The sequence below is a fragment of the Ornithorhynchus anatinus genome, chromosome 10, assembly GCF_004115215.2.
Source record: "Ornithorhynchus anatinus isolate Pmale09 chromosome 10, mOrnAna1.pri.v4, whole genome shotgun sequence".
Lineage (NCBI taxonomy): Eukaryota > Metazoa > Chordata > Mammalia > Monotremata > Ornithorhynchidae > Ornithorhynchus > Ornithorhynchus anatinus.
Window position 1 is genome coordinate 46,554,892 of NC_041737.1, and position 16,873 is coordinate 46,571,764.

General features: G+C 58.9%; 1 protein-coding gene across 4 annotated transcripts in view; it reads left to right on the forward strand.

Annotated features, from left to right (window-relative positions):
* Window positions 1–5,443: 5,443 nt before the first annotated feature.
* FLNC (filamin C) overlaps window positions 5,444–16,873 on the forward strand; it is a 37,512-nt gene continuing 26,082 nt past the window's right edge. For all 4 annotated transcript variants that reach the window (XM_029073472.2, XM_029073474.2, XM_029073473.2 and 1 more), the window contains exons 1-4: window positions 5,444–6,229; window positions 13,840–14,088; window positions 16,493–16,590; window positions 16,706–16,856. In XM_029073472.2, coding sequence (XP_028929305.1) covers window positions 5,875–6,229; window positions 13,840–14,088; window positions 16,493–16,590; window positions 16,706–16,856 — 853 coding nt within the window. In that variant the 5' untranslated portion in view covers window positions 5,444–5,874. The remainder of the gene's footprint in view (window positions 6,230–13,839; window positions 14,089–16,492; window positions 16,591–16,705; window positions 16,857–16,873) is intronic.

The window sequence follows — 16,873 nt, forward strand, 5'->3', positions numbered from 1 at the left end:
CGGAGGGCATCAGAGGGGGCTGCACCGGAGGGAGCCTCAGGGGACACATCCTCACCCTCAAACAGGGCCCCAAGCTGTCCTTGAACCCCCGGCCAACAGAACTGCCCCAGATTCTGAATCTGTATACTCCTCGGTTCCCCTCTACACTTTGCCCTCTAATTCCCTGGCAGGTGTGTCACCAGCCAGCACAATGGCAAGGACGTGATCCTCCCATTTTGTTCCCCAGGCCTTCTCAGTGGAAGGAGGTGGAAGGGAAAAGGGCTTACAGAAGCCACTGTAGCAGGAGCAGTTGTAGTGGTAGTGATGGTATTCACTGAGAGTTTAATGAGGGCAATGCATTTCCAAGTGCTTAGTACAGTGCTCTGCACACAGTAAGCACTCAATAAATACGATGGAATGAATGACTCAATCGATAGTATATAATGAGTGTTTACTCCACAGAGCCCTGAACTAAGTCCTTGGGAGACTACAAGAGAGATAGTAGGCACAATAGCTGCCCTGAGGGAGCTTACAATCTAACAGGAGAGATAGGCACTAAAATAAATTAGTGGTAGGTGATGCCATGCACCCTACCAAGTCCTTGGGAGATTCAGCAGAGCCATGGTGAATGAGAGGCTATTGAAAAACATTTTGTAGCCCACCCTCAGCAGCCAAGTTAAGGGTAATGTCACGAGAGGGTCAGCACCAGGATCCGGGACCTTCTGCCCCAAGTGTCTACAAAGCCTTGGGAGTTACCCTTAGTGGCCCCAGGACTGGAACTACCATTATGGTATTTGGTGAGGGGGTTTTTTGAGGCCACTAGGCCAGCCTGGAAGGCAGCTCCAGGACCAGGGGACTTGAGAGAGCTCCATCTTCCGTGAGGGCCTGTAAGCAGAGTTTTGGAGACCCAAACCCTTCAAGTGACTGCCGGTGAGCCTTTTTCCTCAACCTTTCTTACAAATAGCTCTGATGAGGCTCCAAAAAGCCCTAGATCTGGGCTTTAGGTCTGGGTAATGAGTTTGTGTAACTCCCAATACTTCCGTAGAAGTCTCCCTGCCCTCCTGTCATTGTCCCACTCTCCTTTAGTGGTAGTAGTGGTAGTAATAAAATTTACAGGGTGCTTACTGTGTTTGTAAAACTGTACTAAACACTAAAGAACACACAGGTGGGAGTTCCCTCTAGAATGTAAGCTCACTGTGGGCAAGGAGTTGTGTCTACCAGTTCTGTTGCACTGTATTCTCCCAAGCACTTAGTAGTGCTCTGCACAGAGTAATCGCTCAATAAATACCATCGATTTTGATGATGATGATGATGATAATGATGAACTGTCTCTGTCCCAAGAGGGGCTCACATTCTGTGTGCTGTTGCCCCGTCCAGACCCACTGCCTGCCTTGAGGCCCAGGCAGAATTAAACAGGTCAGGAAATCTTGGCTCATGTTCCCGATTTTCTTTTTGGTTCTTTTGTGTCACTTCTACAGGAACTTGCCTGCCACCACTTCCCATCACTCCAGCCCACTCCCTCTGGGGTTTGGTCCTGTTCTTACCTGTTGGCAGCTGCTCCTGTGCCCCAGGGCCTCAAATAGCATAAGAAATCCCAGAGGGTGGCCAGTAAGGTCCTGGCTAACAGTGGTTAAGTGAGCTGATCTGGCCTCTGAACTCCAGTGAAGTTTGGAGCCAGCCTGGTGGTCTGCCTAGGGCCCAGACCAGCTCAGAGCCCCAGATGGACTGGTCCCAGCTCTTCCCTGGATTTGCCTTGTCTGTACCCCGACACTTTTCCGGGCTTATAATGTGTTTGGCCTGAAGCCTGCCTCCCTGTGTCATCCTAGAACTCCAGATCTCGGATTCCTCCTCTCCCAGGACCCACCATCTTGGTTTGGTGAAGGGAATGGAGTCTTGGCTCGTCGATTCCTGTGCAGGGGGTCCCTCAGCCCCTAGGGCCTTGCCCTGCCAGGTGGCCAACCCCAAAACAGAAGCCACTTGGCCCTGGGGTTAGGTCACTCACCCACTGATCCAGCTTGGCGCCTAGGCTGCTGTAATGGAGGTCATGGTGTCTAACAGGCTCAGACCCCACGGGAGAGCGGGACAGCTCGGGTCTCCCGAGGAGGGTCAGCGGGTGGTGAGTCAGGAGGTTATAAACGGCCCACGGCCCCTCCCAGCCCAGTGCTAAGTCAGCTGATGAAACCCCCTGCACTCCCCCTGGTGTGCCCCATGGCCCAGGGGAGAGGGGCAGACTGGCTATCCTTCGGCGGTGGGGAGGTGTCGGAGGAGGTTGGCAGGTCCGGGGCAGGCATTGCGCACGGTCTGTTCCGGGCCCACGTCGCTCCCAGTCTCGGGGCCGCAGCTCATGGACTATATTGAGGGCTGAGTCACCGGCCCTGTGCTCTGGGCCGGGAGGGCGGGCGGGCTGACTGGCCAGCCGGGGGCCTGAGTCAAGACCCAATTTATCCTGGAGAGCAACAGGCTCAGATTGCGGGGGCGGGGGGTGACGGGAACCATCCGCTGGCACCTCTCCCCGCTCTACCCCATTCACCATCTGCCCCTGCCCCTGACGATGGCTCTGGTTGGGGCTGGTAGATGGAGTGGTGTGGAACTGAGGAGGAGCCAGCGCCCGGGGGCTCTGCCGGCTCCTTCCCCACCCAGTCCTGGTGCCCACACTTCCTCTGGGCCGCCTTCCCCGGTGGCCACCCATCATGTGCCATTTAGCCCTAAGTCGTGGAGCAGTGGCCTCCCTTGCATCCTCCAACCTTGTCCAGGAGACTCCTTTCTCCACTTAGCCACCAATGCCCCCCTAGAAGTTCTGGGGGGTGGGAGGAGGGCCAGGACTTTTGGGTTCTTCCTTCTACATAAGCATGACTCTCTCCTGGCTCTGACCCTTGCTCTCCCCACACTAGGGTAGGGGAAGTCACTCCCCATCCTGGAATGGGAAACACCATTCCATGAGACCTAGTTTCCCTACAGCCAAACGGCAAGTCCTGGAATCTTGATTTCTTTTACTGGGGCTCTTGAAAGCTGCCCTCTTGCTCCTGGGCTCCTGGGCCTGGGGCGGGACTAATCTGGTTTGGGAGTCCCCTGAGGAGCCTCACTCTCATTATTTGGGCCCATCCTGGAAATCCCTGGTCCCAGGAAAAAGGACCAATACCAAGACCCTGAGGATTTGGGGGTTGATCCCTGACCTCCTCACAGTAACCCCAGGGTCTGCCTTGGGAGAAGGGTGAGGGCAGAGCCAAACTGGGTTTCCTAGGGCCTTAGGGCAGGTGCCATCCCTAGGGGATCAACGGGAACTGGCCTTCTATTAGGGCCTCTGGGGGCAAATCAGAACACCACTGCGCTCACTTGCCAACTCCCATGACAAAGTGGGGACTGGCTGAAGTGCTCAAAGGGTGTGCAAATGGCCCCAGCAGCCACAACCCTGGATCGGGCCCCAGGGGTCCCACGGAGGGACTGTGCCCTGTGCCATCAGGAGCTAGGTCGGATTCAGTCCTTTAGCATCAGACCCTGGCAGTAAGGTCCCCCACAGGAGGCCAGGTCTAGTGGAGCAAGACTCTGGGGGCCCTGGTTCTGGGGTGAAGGGACTCGCGGAAGGCGGGGCAGGAACTGTGGTGGAGAGCTGCAACCAGGAGAGTGGAATTCCTGAGCCGCATGTCACGGCCAGGAGACGGAACATGAGCCCTGGGCCGAGGGCTATTTATACCCCCGCCTGTCACCATCAGGGCTCTGGAGCCCCTACCCCACCCCCAATCCATCCCGGTCTCCAGCTAGGGCCCCCAGAGGCCCCCTCCCCCAATTACTCACGCGCTTATCTCCCACCAGCCTCTCCTGCTACCCCAGGCCCTTCCGTCCTTCTTCCATTAACCCAACCCAGCAGTTCTGAGAGAACACAGATTCCCCAACTCCACCTTTCTCCTGGGAGTGATAGTGGGGCGCTGCCCTCTCTGATCTGAGGTCCCCACAACCTAGGACAGCCTCCCCCTCCCCCAGCCCCTCACCCCAGAGGCTCTGCCCTCCTCCCCGTCAACCCCCAGCCTCTCTGAGGCAGAGAGAGAAGTAAATCAACAGAGGAGCCCCAGAACTTTCCAGAGTCTCCTCAACCCCTCATCTCCCTCCCGCCCCTACACTTCCCACCACCACCACACACCCCTCCTGGAAGCTGGACCGGAGTCACTGTCTGAGTCAAAGTTTGGAATAACCCCCCGCCCCAGGACCTGGCCTTCAGGAAATCAGGGCCTCGGGGACTTTAGTGGGGGCTCCGGCTCGATGTTGTTTTTCTGTCTCTCTGTGCCCCTTCCCCTGCCCTGTGCCTCAGTTGTCCTGGCATCTCGACCTCGCCGAGTCTAAGGGCCTGACCTCCGGGCTAGGCTTGGGTCACGTCCACCAGGGGGGTGCCACCTTGTTGGCCTTTTCCCTCCCTCGGTGCCCCTATCCATCCCCGTCCCCCATCAGGTCCCGGACCTGCCCCTCTACCGCCGCTCCGGCTCACGTTCCCCCTTGGCCGCCTCCCGAGGGATGTCCCCGCCCGGCAGACCGGGCTCTTCCTTCCGAAGGCCCGGCCCTCGCCCCGGGCGGGGCACGGTGCCCGGCGGGGGAGGGGGGTGCTCCCTGGCATGGGGGAGGCCGGCCCTGACCCCCACCCCTCCCCGTGCCCCTGCTGCTCAGTCACCCCCCTGAGTCAGCCCCGGGGAGGACAGAGGTGATTCACGGGGGACCTTGGAGCCCCCTCCCCCCGAGAGAGGGAACCCAAGTAAGGGTCGGTGACATCGCCCCTGAGTCAGGGGTCCCCGCGTGCCGAGGGTAGTAGGTAGCCCGTTTGGAGCTGGGATGGGGAGGGGGGCGAGACCTCCCCCCGTCACACCTAGGCCCGCCCTCCCTGTATCGGGGAGGGGGGCGAGGGAGAATCGTATGGGAAGAGCGCCCAGACAGGCAGACGAGTCGCTGGGCTGGGAGCCAGGACTCTCGGGTCCCGTTGCTCTTTCTGCCGCCAACTTATCCGTGCCTCAGTTTCCCCCCGCCCCTTCCCCAGGCCCTCCCCACATCGTCCCGGCCCGGGCCCCTCCTCCAGACCCTCTTCCCCCTCCCGGCCCGACCACTGTGGGAGCCTGGATTCATTCACTGTGGGAGCCCTTACTGTGTGCAGAGCACTGCCCTAAGCACTTGGAAAGCACAATTCGGCAACAGAGAGAGACCATCCCTGTCCAACAGCGGGCTCCCTGAAGTCTAGAAGTCTGGATAGCGGGTGGGGGGCGGGGGCGGGGCCTCGGGGAGACCCCCACCGGGCGGGGGGAGTGGGCGGGTCTCCGTGGTCCCGGCCCCCCCACCCCACCCCCGCCCCCCGGCCCGGGCCCGGCCGGCTCGGCATTCCTGGGAGTCCGGCCCTCTGACGTGGGCCCGGGGGTCGGGGGGGGAGGGTCCGGCCCGGGAGCTTCTTATACCCCCCGCCCCCCGCCCTGGTCCGCACTTCCCCGGACCCCCGGCACCGCCCCCGGAGCCCGAGAGCGGCAGGACCAGCTAGCGGCGGCCAGCGGAGGCCAGCAGCGGCAGAGGGACCCAAGGGACCGAGCAGAGAAGTCGGGACAAAAGTGGGAAAAGAGCAGGAACGAGAGAGGATCCGGACGCCAGTCCGTCCCGCCGTCCGGAGGAGCCACTCCGGGACAGCCCCGACCGGCCGCTGCGCCCCCCGTCCAGCCGGAGCCCACCTCCCGCCTCCGGACACCTGGTCCTAGCCCCGGGCCACGGACGCCGGCCCCCAGGCCTCACCCCGGGAGGCGGACGCCAACCCCAGGGTCCACCCCGGCCCTCCGGACACCGACCCCGGGGTCCACCCGGGCTCCGGACACCGACCCCGGGACCCACCCAGAGCCCGGACAGCGGCCCCCGCGAGCCGCCCCCCGCTCCCACACCATGATGAACAACAGCGGCTACCCCGAGGGCCCGGCCCTGGGCCTCGGCGAGGAGGCGGAGGAGATGCCGTCCACGGAGAAGGACCTGGCAGAGGACGCGCCCTGGAAGAAGATCCAGCAGAACACGTTCACCCGCTGGTGCAACGAGCACCTCAAGTGCGTGGGCAAGCGGCTGGGCGACCTGCAGCGGGACCTGAGCGACGGGCTGCGGCTCATCGCGCTGCTCGAGGTGCTCAGCCAGAAGCGCATGTACCGCAAATTCCACCCGCGACCCAATTTCCGCCAGATGAAGCTCGAGAACGTGTCCGTGGCCCTCGAGTTCCTGGAGCGTGAGCACATCAAGCTCGTGTCCATCGGTCAGTGCGGGGCCACGCGGGGAGGGGCGGGGCGGGGGCCTTCCTCGCGCCGATAATAATAGTATCTGTTAGGCGCTTACTATGTGCCAAGCGAGGTTCGAAGCCCTGGGGGAAATCCGAAGTTATCAGGTTCTCCCACGTGGGGCTCACAGTCTTCACCCCCGTTGTACAGATGAGGTAACTGAGACACAGAGAACTCAAGTGACTTGCCCAAAGTCACCCAGCTGACGAGTGGCGGAGCAGGGATTAGAACCCACGACTCCTGACTTCCACGCTGCCGGGGCTTTTCTTGGCCCGTGGAAAGGGGGCCGGGGGCGGGACCTCTCGGTCCCCGGGGAAACCAACCTCTGGAGCCCGGGCTGGAGGAGTGGCTGTTCTGCAGGGACAGGAAAAGTTTCGCCCCCCGCTGTTCCCTTCCATTCCTGGCCCTAAAGGGACCCAGGCAGGTCCCCCTCAGTCAGGAGCAGAGCTGCGCCTACGCCCCCAGCTTTCACCCGGACCCCCTGCGGCCTCGCAGTCAGAAACACTGGCTTCCAGGGCTTCCTCCTTCATTCCAGCCCCTACAGCATCCATCCCCGCTCACACTCCTAACCAGACATTCATTCGTTCAATCGTATTTATTGAGAGCTTACTGTGTGCAGACCACTGTACTAAGCGCTTGGAAAGTACAATGCCGCGACAGATAGAGACGATCCCTACCCAACGATGGGCTCACGGTCTTCCCCAGCACACCCCCTCCCCAGACATCCCCTCCCCACTCACCCCCTACCTCTTGGTCACACCCCCAACCCACGCTCCTTCTACCTCTTCCCTCACACCCTGACACACGCTCACCTCTCTCTCACACAGACGCGTACACCCTCTACCTCTCCATCTCACCCTGACACATATATTCACCCACTACCTATACATCACACCAACACATACATCCCCTACCCCTCCATCACACCCTGACACATACACCCTTTACCTCCACACTCTCACCTAGAAATACACACCTTCATCCTCCCCTCACACATTTGCATGCACACACAAACCACCACCCTTTCGCCCTTTCCACTCACACCCTCCCACACCTTCACACACACATACACACACACACACACACTCACCCACCCTACTCACACCCCAATACACACACACCCCTTCACACTCTCCACTCACACCCTAGCATTCACACACACCCTTCACCCACCCAACTCACACCCCGACACAGATACGTCCGTATACACCTTCACCCACTCCACTCACACTCTGCCACCCACACCCACCCGTTCTATTCCACACTCCCCAGTTCACACTCACACACCTTGATATTCACAAGCTCTATCCTCCTCTCCTTCACTCCCTTCTTTTTCAAACCAACATCCCCACCCGATGCTCACACGGCTCTCCCCATCGCCACTTTTCCTTAGAGCTTAGGCCTGTCTCCTGTCTGTTGGGGAAACCCTAATCATTTCCAGTCCACCTACCGGTTAGCTCAGAGTGGAATGGGGCCTGGACTCAGCCCCCTGGGCAAACTCTGGGCCTTCCTACCCTAAGGCATAGACAGCCCCAGTGGCAATGGGGGACTACAGACATAAGGGTGTGGGGGGAAAGGGGGACATGTAACCAGCCTCGCCCGGATGGTGTGTCTGCCCCTTCCCTGGACCAGCCGCCGTGAGGAGGGAACCGGGAGTGGGACGCTCCCAGGAGTGTGGGTCCCCACCATGTCACCTTTCATTCCTGGACTGGGGAGACTGAGGAAGCCAGTCTGGAGGGGGCAAGGCAGCAGCATTTCCCCAACCCCTGCCCCTGTCCCCACCCCCACCCTAGGCATGTGCTGAGCAGCTGGGCCCAACCCCGGGCGTGGGGGGCGGGGTGGGGTGGGGGGGCCTTTCCAGGGAGAAGTGGGAAGGGGCCCTGTTTCTGAAGCCTAAAAAGGCACTGACTGTGTGCGGGAAACATTAACCCCTTCCTGCCTATGCCATGTCTCTGCCTGCCTGAAAGAGTCTCTCACCCTTGGGGAAAGCAGGAGGGGTGCGGAAGAAAACTGCCCGGGACAGGAGAGGAGCAAGGGGAGTGCAGCTGGAGGAGCCCCCTCAGGCAGAATGCGGGGAGGGAATCCTCAGACTGACCACTGGCTTGCTGGTCTCTCCTGGGGCTGAGAGAGTGAGGCTGTGGGATGGCAGCAAGATTGGAGGGCCAGGGTCACAGACCACCAGGTCGGGGCCACCAGGAGATTAGCCCAAGGGGCCCCTGTCCAGGGACCAGGCCCCCACAAGGGACCTATTAGCAGCCGGTAGAGGGACCAGAGGCATCCCACATGGAGGCTTCCCCCCTCGGGCCCCGTCCCGGAGGCTGGGGTGTTGAGACTCACCCCAGGCTGGAGGAGGGCAGTAGGGGCCCTGGGGAGTGGCTCCTCCGTCCCGGGGGGCAAACAGGAGATAGACATGAGAGACAGACTTCCAGATTATCCTGCAGGCAGAACAAACCCCTTTCTTCCCCCTGCCCCTCCCGGCACTGCCTGGCCAGACCAAATTAGCAGCTGAGGTCAGCACGAGGCCCCTTGCCCTGTCCAGCCCCTTCCTCCAATCTCATCCCCCTCCTCCCCCATCTCCCCACCCGCCCCCACCCCCTGCTCCAGTCTGGAAATAGCCCGGCCGGCCATGACACAGCAGATGTCTCTGAGCTTTCCAGAAGGACAGACATTGTTGGGGTGGAGGGGGATGTTGGGGGCGGGGGTACCACAGGGAGGTCTGGGGTATAGGGACTGGGAGCTTCTGGGCATTGTGGGTAGGGCAGGTGGCCTTTATGGCCTTCAAAGAGCCCCTTCTCCTTTCAACCCAAACACTACCTTCCTGCCTTCCCATTTGGATGGGTTGGATGGGATTGGTTTAAGGCTTGGAGTAGGTCCCGAGGGGCCCCAGACTTCTTGCCCTAGGGAGACTGACAGCAGGATGTAGAATGAAGTCTGGGGAAGGCCGATTATAGGGTCAAGAGCAGAGTTCGGGAGGGTGACCCTGCTGCAGGTGCCAGAGGATGGAGGAGCCAGAGGCCAGTAGAGTAGAGGCCAGTGAAGCCAGAGGCCAGTGGACCCAAAGGCCAGTGGGGCCAGGGACCAGTGTTTCACAGGAGCAATGACAGGAAGGGATTGGGGGGCACTGTCAGAGGACTGGACCAGGCAACTCTGCTGGGTTGTGAAACTCTGGGCTCATCCCATTCCCTCTCGGTACCTCAGTTTGCCCTGGGTAACAGATCTCTCCGTTGCCCGGGGTTGGGTGGAGGGGATCAGGACTGAGGGCCCCGAGGGAAGGGGGGGAAACTCCCTCCCACCCATCCCCCCCACCTATCCACCTATTCCAAAGCCTTGGGAAAGCCCTTGTTCCAGCCTAGCTAAGCCCAGCGTGACTGAGTCCCGGAAACTCGTAACACGCATGAACCTGACCTCAGCGGAGGAGCACAGAGTTGGGCCCTGGCAGGGGGCTGGGACTGAGGCAGGGGCCGGTGGAGGGAAGAGGCCGACCTGAGCTGGGGAAGCTCCCCTGTTTCCTGTGGGGGTGGGAAGAGAATGGAGTGGGGGAGAAAGAGATCTGTTTCTCAGAGCCAAGTACGTGTGTGTGTGCGCGCGCGGGCGCACACTCTCTCGTGCGCACGCACACACACACACACAGAGACACACACATCTATGAGATAAGCTGTCAGCAATGCAGCTGTGGGGCTAGGGCTGGGAGGAAGGGGCCAGCCAGACCTGGATCAGGGGAGAGAACAGTGGGGGGCTGCCCAGCTGTGAGCAGATGTGAGGTGTTTACTCCCTGCTCCTGGGGTCATCCTGTGTCTGCTCCGACCCTTCCCAGCAGCCCCAGAACAAGGGACACCCCCCATCTCCAGGGGAAGGGCCAAATGTGGCTGCTCCTGAGATCAGTTTGGGTCCCAGGCCTCCTCCTTTTCCTCCTCTTCCTTCTCCTGTTCCGGAACAGGGAGACAGCCCTACCAACCACCCCACCTCCAACCCCCACACTCCACTCCCACCACTCCCCACCCAGTGTGGAGTCCTGACCCAGCCCTTCCTATTTATCCCAGTGTGAAGCTGCAGAGCAGGAGGGAGGGGAGGAGGCTGGTGGCCTACCCCTGGGGGAATGAGGAACAGGGGCACTGCAGACAGTCGTAGGCTTGGCCCCACCTCTGCTGCCCCTTGAGGATGTCAGAGATTTCTCACTGTGCAGAGAGGGAAACTGAGGCCCCACAGGCACACAGGGAGCAGGTGGCAGAGTCAGAATGCGCACCCAAGAGTCTTGATTCTCCAGTGGGTTGGGGAGCAAGGTGTATGTGTGGCAGGGGAGTCCAGACCTGCCTGAGGAGCCCACCACTGCCATGGAGGTGCAGTCTTGACTTCTCTCTCCACCCCAAGGACTGAGAACAAAGAGGCCAGTGAGCCCAGCCCACCTCAGCTGTTCCCCAGTTGCTGTCCGTACTCCCAGAGCCAACAGCTGGGGGAGCGGGGCTGGGGCGGGGGGCGCCGGGGTAGGGGGTGGTGCAGAGGGCCCGGCAGCTGTTCCGGCCTGGCGGCACTCCCTTCTTCCCCCTGCTCGCTCCTTGAAGGGAGGTGCAGGGGATGCAGAGTGTCCGCTCCCACTTCCCCCTCCTACTTCAAGGGGACAATCCCTCACTTGGGGAGCTGAGGGAGGGGGACCGAGGCTCTGGACTAGGGCGGTTTGGAACCTGAACCCTGAGGAAGGAAACCAGAGGAGAGAGAAAAGGAGGAAGGGAGATGGGGAGGAGAAGGCTCTCACTCCCACCCAGCGGGGAGGGGTCAGGCCAACTGGAGGGAGGTTGTGAGGAGGACAAGAGAACTGGGAACTGACCAGGAGGTCCGTCCCTGCTCCTAGTCCCTCCCGGTCTCCTGAGACCTAACACTCAGCCCTAGGCAGCAGGCTGCAGAGGCCTGAGTTGCTGGGGGAGACGACTTTCCCTCCCACAACAATCCCTTCCCACCCTCCCTCCCTTCCTCCACTCCCTCCCCCCACACCACTTTCTCCCCAGGACTAGCCCTCAACTTGAAAAAGAATCTGGGGATCCAGTGGGTTAGAGCAGTGCTTGCCCACCTCTTGGGGTTGGGGCTGGGTTGGAGGAGGGAGAGCAGGGGACATAAGGGGCCATGTAAAGAGGCATGTGCATTTTCAGGAGTGTGTTCTGTGTGTGTGTGTGTGTGTGTGTGTGTGTGTTAGGGTATGAGGGGGTCAGAGAGAAAGAGGAGGGAGCTGGAGTGCCTGGCGGGGGAGTGAGTGTGTCATGGAATCCAAAAGCTGCCAAACTATTGTGCTGCGGAGGAGTGTGGGGGCCAGGGGAAAGGGTGGGGGGAGGGGAGACGGTGGAGTAGGAAGGATGAATCAGTGAGAGGAGAGAGAAGGGGGAGAGGGGACATAGAGCTCCTTCCTCTTAGGGGGTGCGCCTACCCTCTCTTCCCTCCTGAAGCAACAAGATTAGCCCTGCTGGGCCCAGCCGGGGTTTCTGAAGGAAAAACGGATTCCCCAATTTTCAGGCCCTAGGATCTCCCCTCAGCTGGTCCCCAGCCAGTGGGGGGGGGGGGGGGAGGGAGAGAAGGGGAGTGGGAGGGCCCATCCTTCCTACCAGCCCCCGCCCCCATGGCCCTAGCAACCAGAGTAAACAAGGCCAATTCTCCTCTTCACCCCACACCCCTCCCACAGGCTGCTCTCTCCAAAGGGCCTGATTGAATCCTAGCTTCTGTCTTCTTTGCCCCCAAAACCCAGGAAGAGTCTGTTGGGGTCTTGAGCAGGGCTTCTGCCACCAGCCACAGGATATCCTACTTTGTCCACGGGAGTCAGCTGCTGTGCTTTGGCAATTAAGGGAATTGGGGGCCAGAGGCAGGGAATGCTTTCTACTGGCTCCTGCCTTTTTGGAGGGCAGGGATTGCCCTCCACCGGCTCCTGCCTTTTTAGACCACATGCCAAGCCCTGCTTCTGAGAGTTACTCTTCCATCTCCTCCACTCCTTCCACCATATCTTGAAGGGTCTCTGAGGAGCTCAGAGTGGGAGCTGGTGCCTTGGGTCAGAGCAGAGTGGGGCCAGACTGCAATTGGTACAGGGAGAGGGGACGGGAGAGGGGAAGGAAGAGATGCCCACTAGCCAGAAGTCCCGTTTCCTCTGCCCATTGAGCTGGCCCCCCTAAAGATGTCCATGTTACCCACCCACCCCTCCTCACCCCCACCTCCTGACCACTAAGTTTGCAGGGTGAGCAACTGGATGCTGGAAAACAGAGCACCCCTAAAAGGAAGCTTGACAATTGCTCCCAGCATCCTTGGGGACTATTTGGAGAGCAAAACACTGGGCAGAGATGACCAGAGTCTGACTCGGGATGGCTTTGCTCAGGGACTCACACAGAATGAAAGGTGTCTTGGAGGGAATGGGACACACTGGGGGAAAGAGAGAGAGAGAGAGAGAGGAGAAAGGAGGGGAAGAGGAAAACACTTCATCAGCTCTTTCTTAATTCTTTTCTCCACTACACCTCAATTTGCATGGTGTTGTGGATAGAGCAGGGGCCTGGGAGCCAAAAGGACCTAGGGTCTAATCCCTGTTCTGCCACTTGTCTGCTGTGTGACCTTGAGCAAGTTACTTCACTTCTTTGGGCCTCAGTTACCTCATCTGTAAAGTGGGGATTGAGGCTGTGAGTCCCAAGTGGGATAAGGACTGTGTCCTACCTGAGAAACTTGTATATACCCCAGCACTTAGAACAGTACTTGGCACATAGTAAGTGCTTAACAAATACTATCATACTCCACTTTTTTATAATATTTGTTGAGAGCTTACTATGTTCCAGGCACTGTACTAAGTGCTGGGGTAGATACAAGTTAGGCTGAACTCATTCCATGTCCTACATGGGTCCCGAAGTCTGAATTCCCATTTTATAGGTGAGGTAACTGAGGCACAGAGAAGTTAAATGACACATAGCAGACAAGTGGTGGAGCCAGGATTAGAACCCAGGTTCTTCTGACTCCCAGGCCTGTTCTCTATCCACTTTGCCTTGCCGCTTCTCTTCACATCTCATTTCTCCCAAGCTCATCTTCTCCCCTCTTTTCCAATTCTCAGACTTCTGACCCCTTATTTACACTCTTCCTCCTATCTGAAACTCCCTCCCCTTTCAAATCTGCTAGACTCCAACTGTCTCCACCTTCAAAGCTCTCCTGACATCCTATCTCCTCCAGGAAATGGGACCCAGGGAATTTTCTTCTCCCCAGGCTCATCCTCCCATTGACCAGCCAGCTCAGCCTCTGTGCTCTCACTGCCACCTAAAGCAATCCTGTGCAGTTCCATTTACCTTCTGTACACTTTAAGCATGGATTCACTCTCCTATCCATCTTTTTTCTCTCTCTTTTCTACTAGTAATTTATTCTGTGTCTGTCTCCCATTATTGAGGGCACAGATTATGTCCTATTACCTCTATTGTACTCTTAGTAGGGGACGCTGCCCACAATAGATGCTCAGTAAATACTATGATGGGTTGAGTGATTTGGAGTGGTCAGGAAGCGTGCGGGTGTGGGTGCATATATGGGTTAGGGTGGGGATCAGATCCTCCCTGACTCCCCTCTGCTGACCTATCCTCTGCACTTTCAGACAGCAAGGCCATCGTGGATGGGAACCTAAAGCTGATCCTGGGGCTGATCTGGACCCTGATCCTGCACTACTCCATCTCCATGCCCATGTGGGAGGATGAGGACGACGAGGATGCCCGCAAACAGACCCCCAAGCAGCGGCTGCTGGGTTGGATCCAGAACAAGGTGCCCCAGCTGCCCATCACCAACTTCAACCGTGACTGGCAGGATGGCAAGGCACTGGGTGCCCTGGTAGACAACTGTGCCCCCGGTGAGTGTGGGCGCCAGGTGGATGGAGCTGGGAAGGGGGGGGCTAGCGGGACCTGGGGAAACAGGGAAGGTAGGGCCGAAGGGGCCTGGGGGAACAGGGAAAAAGAAGCTGGCGAGGCCTGGGGGGAAATAATTGGGAAGATTGACACCCGTGGGCTGGAGGAGCTGGAAGAAAGGGCCAAGAAGTCTTCGGGCTCACGTAGCCCAGGCAGAGGATAAGGTGAGTGACTCAACCAGTAGTTCTCCACTTCCACTGAGGACCAGACCGCTGAGAGGGGACCCCACTGACCCATGAGGGATTTCAGTTAGATATCAGGAAGAATTTCTCCTCTAAAGGGGTCGTAAGTCATGGGAGCGAGTGTTCGAGGATGGTAGATGACTCTCTGCAGGTCTTAGTAGGGGAGGCTCGTTAGTCTGGGCCGAGTTAGAGGCCTGGTCTGCCCAGAGGTCCCTTCCAGCCCAGGGATACTGGCGGGAGGGCACTGGATAGGTATTTGAGGGGCATTTTTGCACAAAGCACCACCACGTGGGTGCCCGACAAGGGACATTGATGTCCCCCATGTCTGCTTGGAGCAGTGGAGGCAGCTATTGAGGCTGGGAGAGGTCGAGGAGGGAGGATGAAGGGACACGGATGGGGAACGGGAAGCCCGGAGAGAAGTAGGGTCTCCTTCCTCTTCACTTTGCCCTCTTCCCTCCTCCCTTTCCGTTCAGAGTTTCCTCCCTCTTCCCTCCTCCCTCCTTCCTGGACGCTTCCCTTCTGATCCCCCTGAGGATGAGGCAACTCGATGCCTGTGCTGCCCCCTGGCGTTCCGGCCTGCTGCCCCATCCCGGCCAGCCCTCCTTCCACCCCGTTTTCAGGTTCCCGACCCTTAGTTTGTGGCGGATCCCGGGCCGGACCGGGCCGGACCGGGCCGGGGGACCATGTGGGCTTGGGCGGGGAAGGAGGAGCGTCGGCCCCACGGCCCGGGAAACGATCCCAGCTGTTGCGCCTCCGACGGTGCCGGCTGCCAACGGTGAGCTCAGCATCTTGGGCTGGTCACGGATTCTGGCCTTCAGAGCCCCCTCCTCCTCCCCCAACATCCAGCCCCACCTCCGGCTCTCACAACACACAACCCTTTTCCTTTCTTCCCTCACCCCCAGTTCTCCTGTCCTGCCCCTTAGACCCCACCAGGGCCAAGAAATTTCCTGCTCTGTAGTTCGGTAGGTGGCTCCTAGCTGGGTGGACTCCTCCCTGCCCAGACCTCATTTCCCCACCTAGACAAAAGCAGGGATGGAGTGAGAGATGGACCAGAACATTATTATTATTAATTATGATACCTGTTAAATGCTTGCTATGTGCCAAGCACTGTTCTAAGTGCTGGGGTAGATACAAGTTGATCAGGTTGGACACAGTCCCTATCCCACATAGGGCTCACATGCTTCATCCCCATTTTACAGATGAAGTAACTGAGGCCCAGAGAAGTGAAGTGACTTGCCCGAGATCACATAGCAGTGTGAGAAGCAGCGTGGCTCAGTGGAAAGAACAAGGGGTGGGGAGTCTGAGGTCATAGGTTCAAGTTCTGGCTCCACTGCTTGTCAGCTGTGTGACTTTGGGCAAGTCACTTAACTTCTCTGTGCCCCAGTTACCTCAACTGTAAAAAATGGGGATGAAGACTGTGAGCCTCACGTGGGACAATCTGATTACCCTGTATCTACCCCAGCGCTTAGACCAGTGCTTGGCACAGAGTAAGGGCTTAACAAATCGCGACATTATTATTATTATTATAGCAGACACATGGCGGAGCCAGGTTTAAAACCCAGGTCGTTTTGAATCCCAGGCCCGTGCTCTATCCACCGAGCCACACTGCTTCTCTATTTGTTAAACACTAAGCACTTACTGTGTGTCAACCACAGTTCTGAGCACTAGGGTAGATACATGTTAATCAGGTAGGACACAGTTTCTCTCCCACGTGGACTCACAGTCTAAATACAGAAGGACCAGATGCAAGTAACTGGGAGAGTGAAGAATGCTTGGAGAGCCAGGGGGCAATGTGGGATGGACATAAGGGGAAGATCTCTCCTGAGTAATGCTGTCTAGCTGGCCCCACCTCAGAGCCGGCCAACTGAGCGAGGGCCCGGGCACTGGGGAGTGAAGCAGTCCCTCAATATCGGTGCCGGGCAGTGCCAGGCTAGGGCAGAGAAGCTTCATTGTCCACTGAGGGCAGAGCTGGATTCCTCCAACGAGGGCTGAGATCTCCCTGGAGTTCTGTCGGCTGGTGTCTGTGGTGGTCTGTCTGTCTTGGGCTGGGGGTGGAGAAGGCTCCGGGTTGCCTGCCCCAGGCAGGGCAGGGTGAGGGGGTACACTGGCTTCCTTCCCCCTCATTAGCTCATCCCTCTTTCCTTCCTCTCCCCCGACCCTGCTCTAGGCCTGTGCCCCAACTGGGAGACGTGGGACCCCAACCAGCCTGTGGAGAATGCCCGAGAGGCCATGCAGCAGGCTGACGACTGGCTCGGCGTGCCCCAGGTACTGAGCAAACTGGGGACAGCAAGGGTTAGCCTAGGGGCCCTGTGATGGGAGAGGGGTGGTGAGGGGCTGTTCCCTAGGTGTCTCCTGATCTTGGCATTCCCCTGCCTGGTAGGTGATTGCCCCAGAGGAGATCGTGGACCCCAATGTGGATGAACACTCTGTCATGACCTACCTGTCCCAGTTTCCTAAAGCCAAGCTCAAGCCAGGGGCCCCTGTGCGCTCCAAGCAGCTGAACCCCAAAAAAGCCACAGCCTATGGACCCGGTATGTGACTTGCCCTG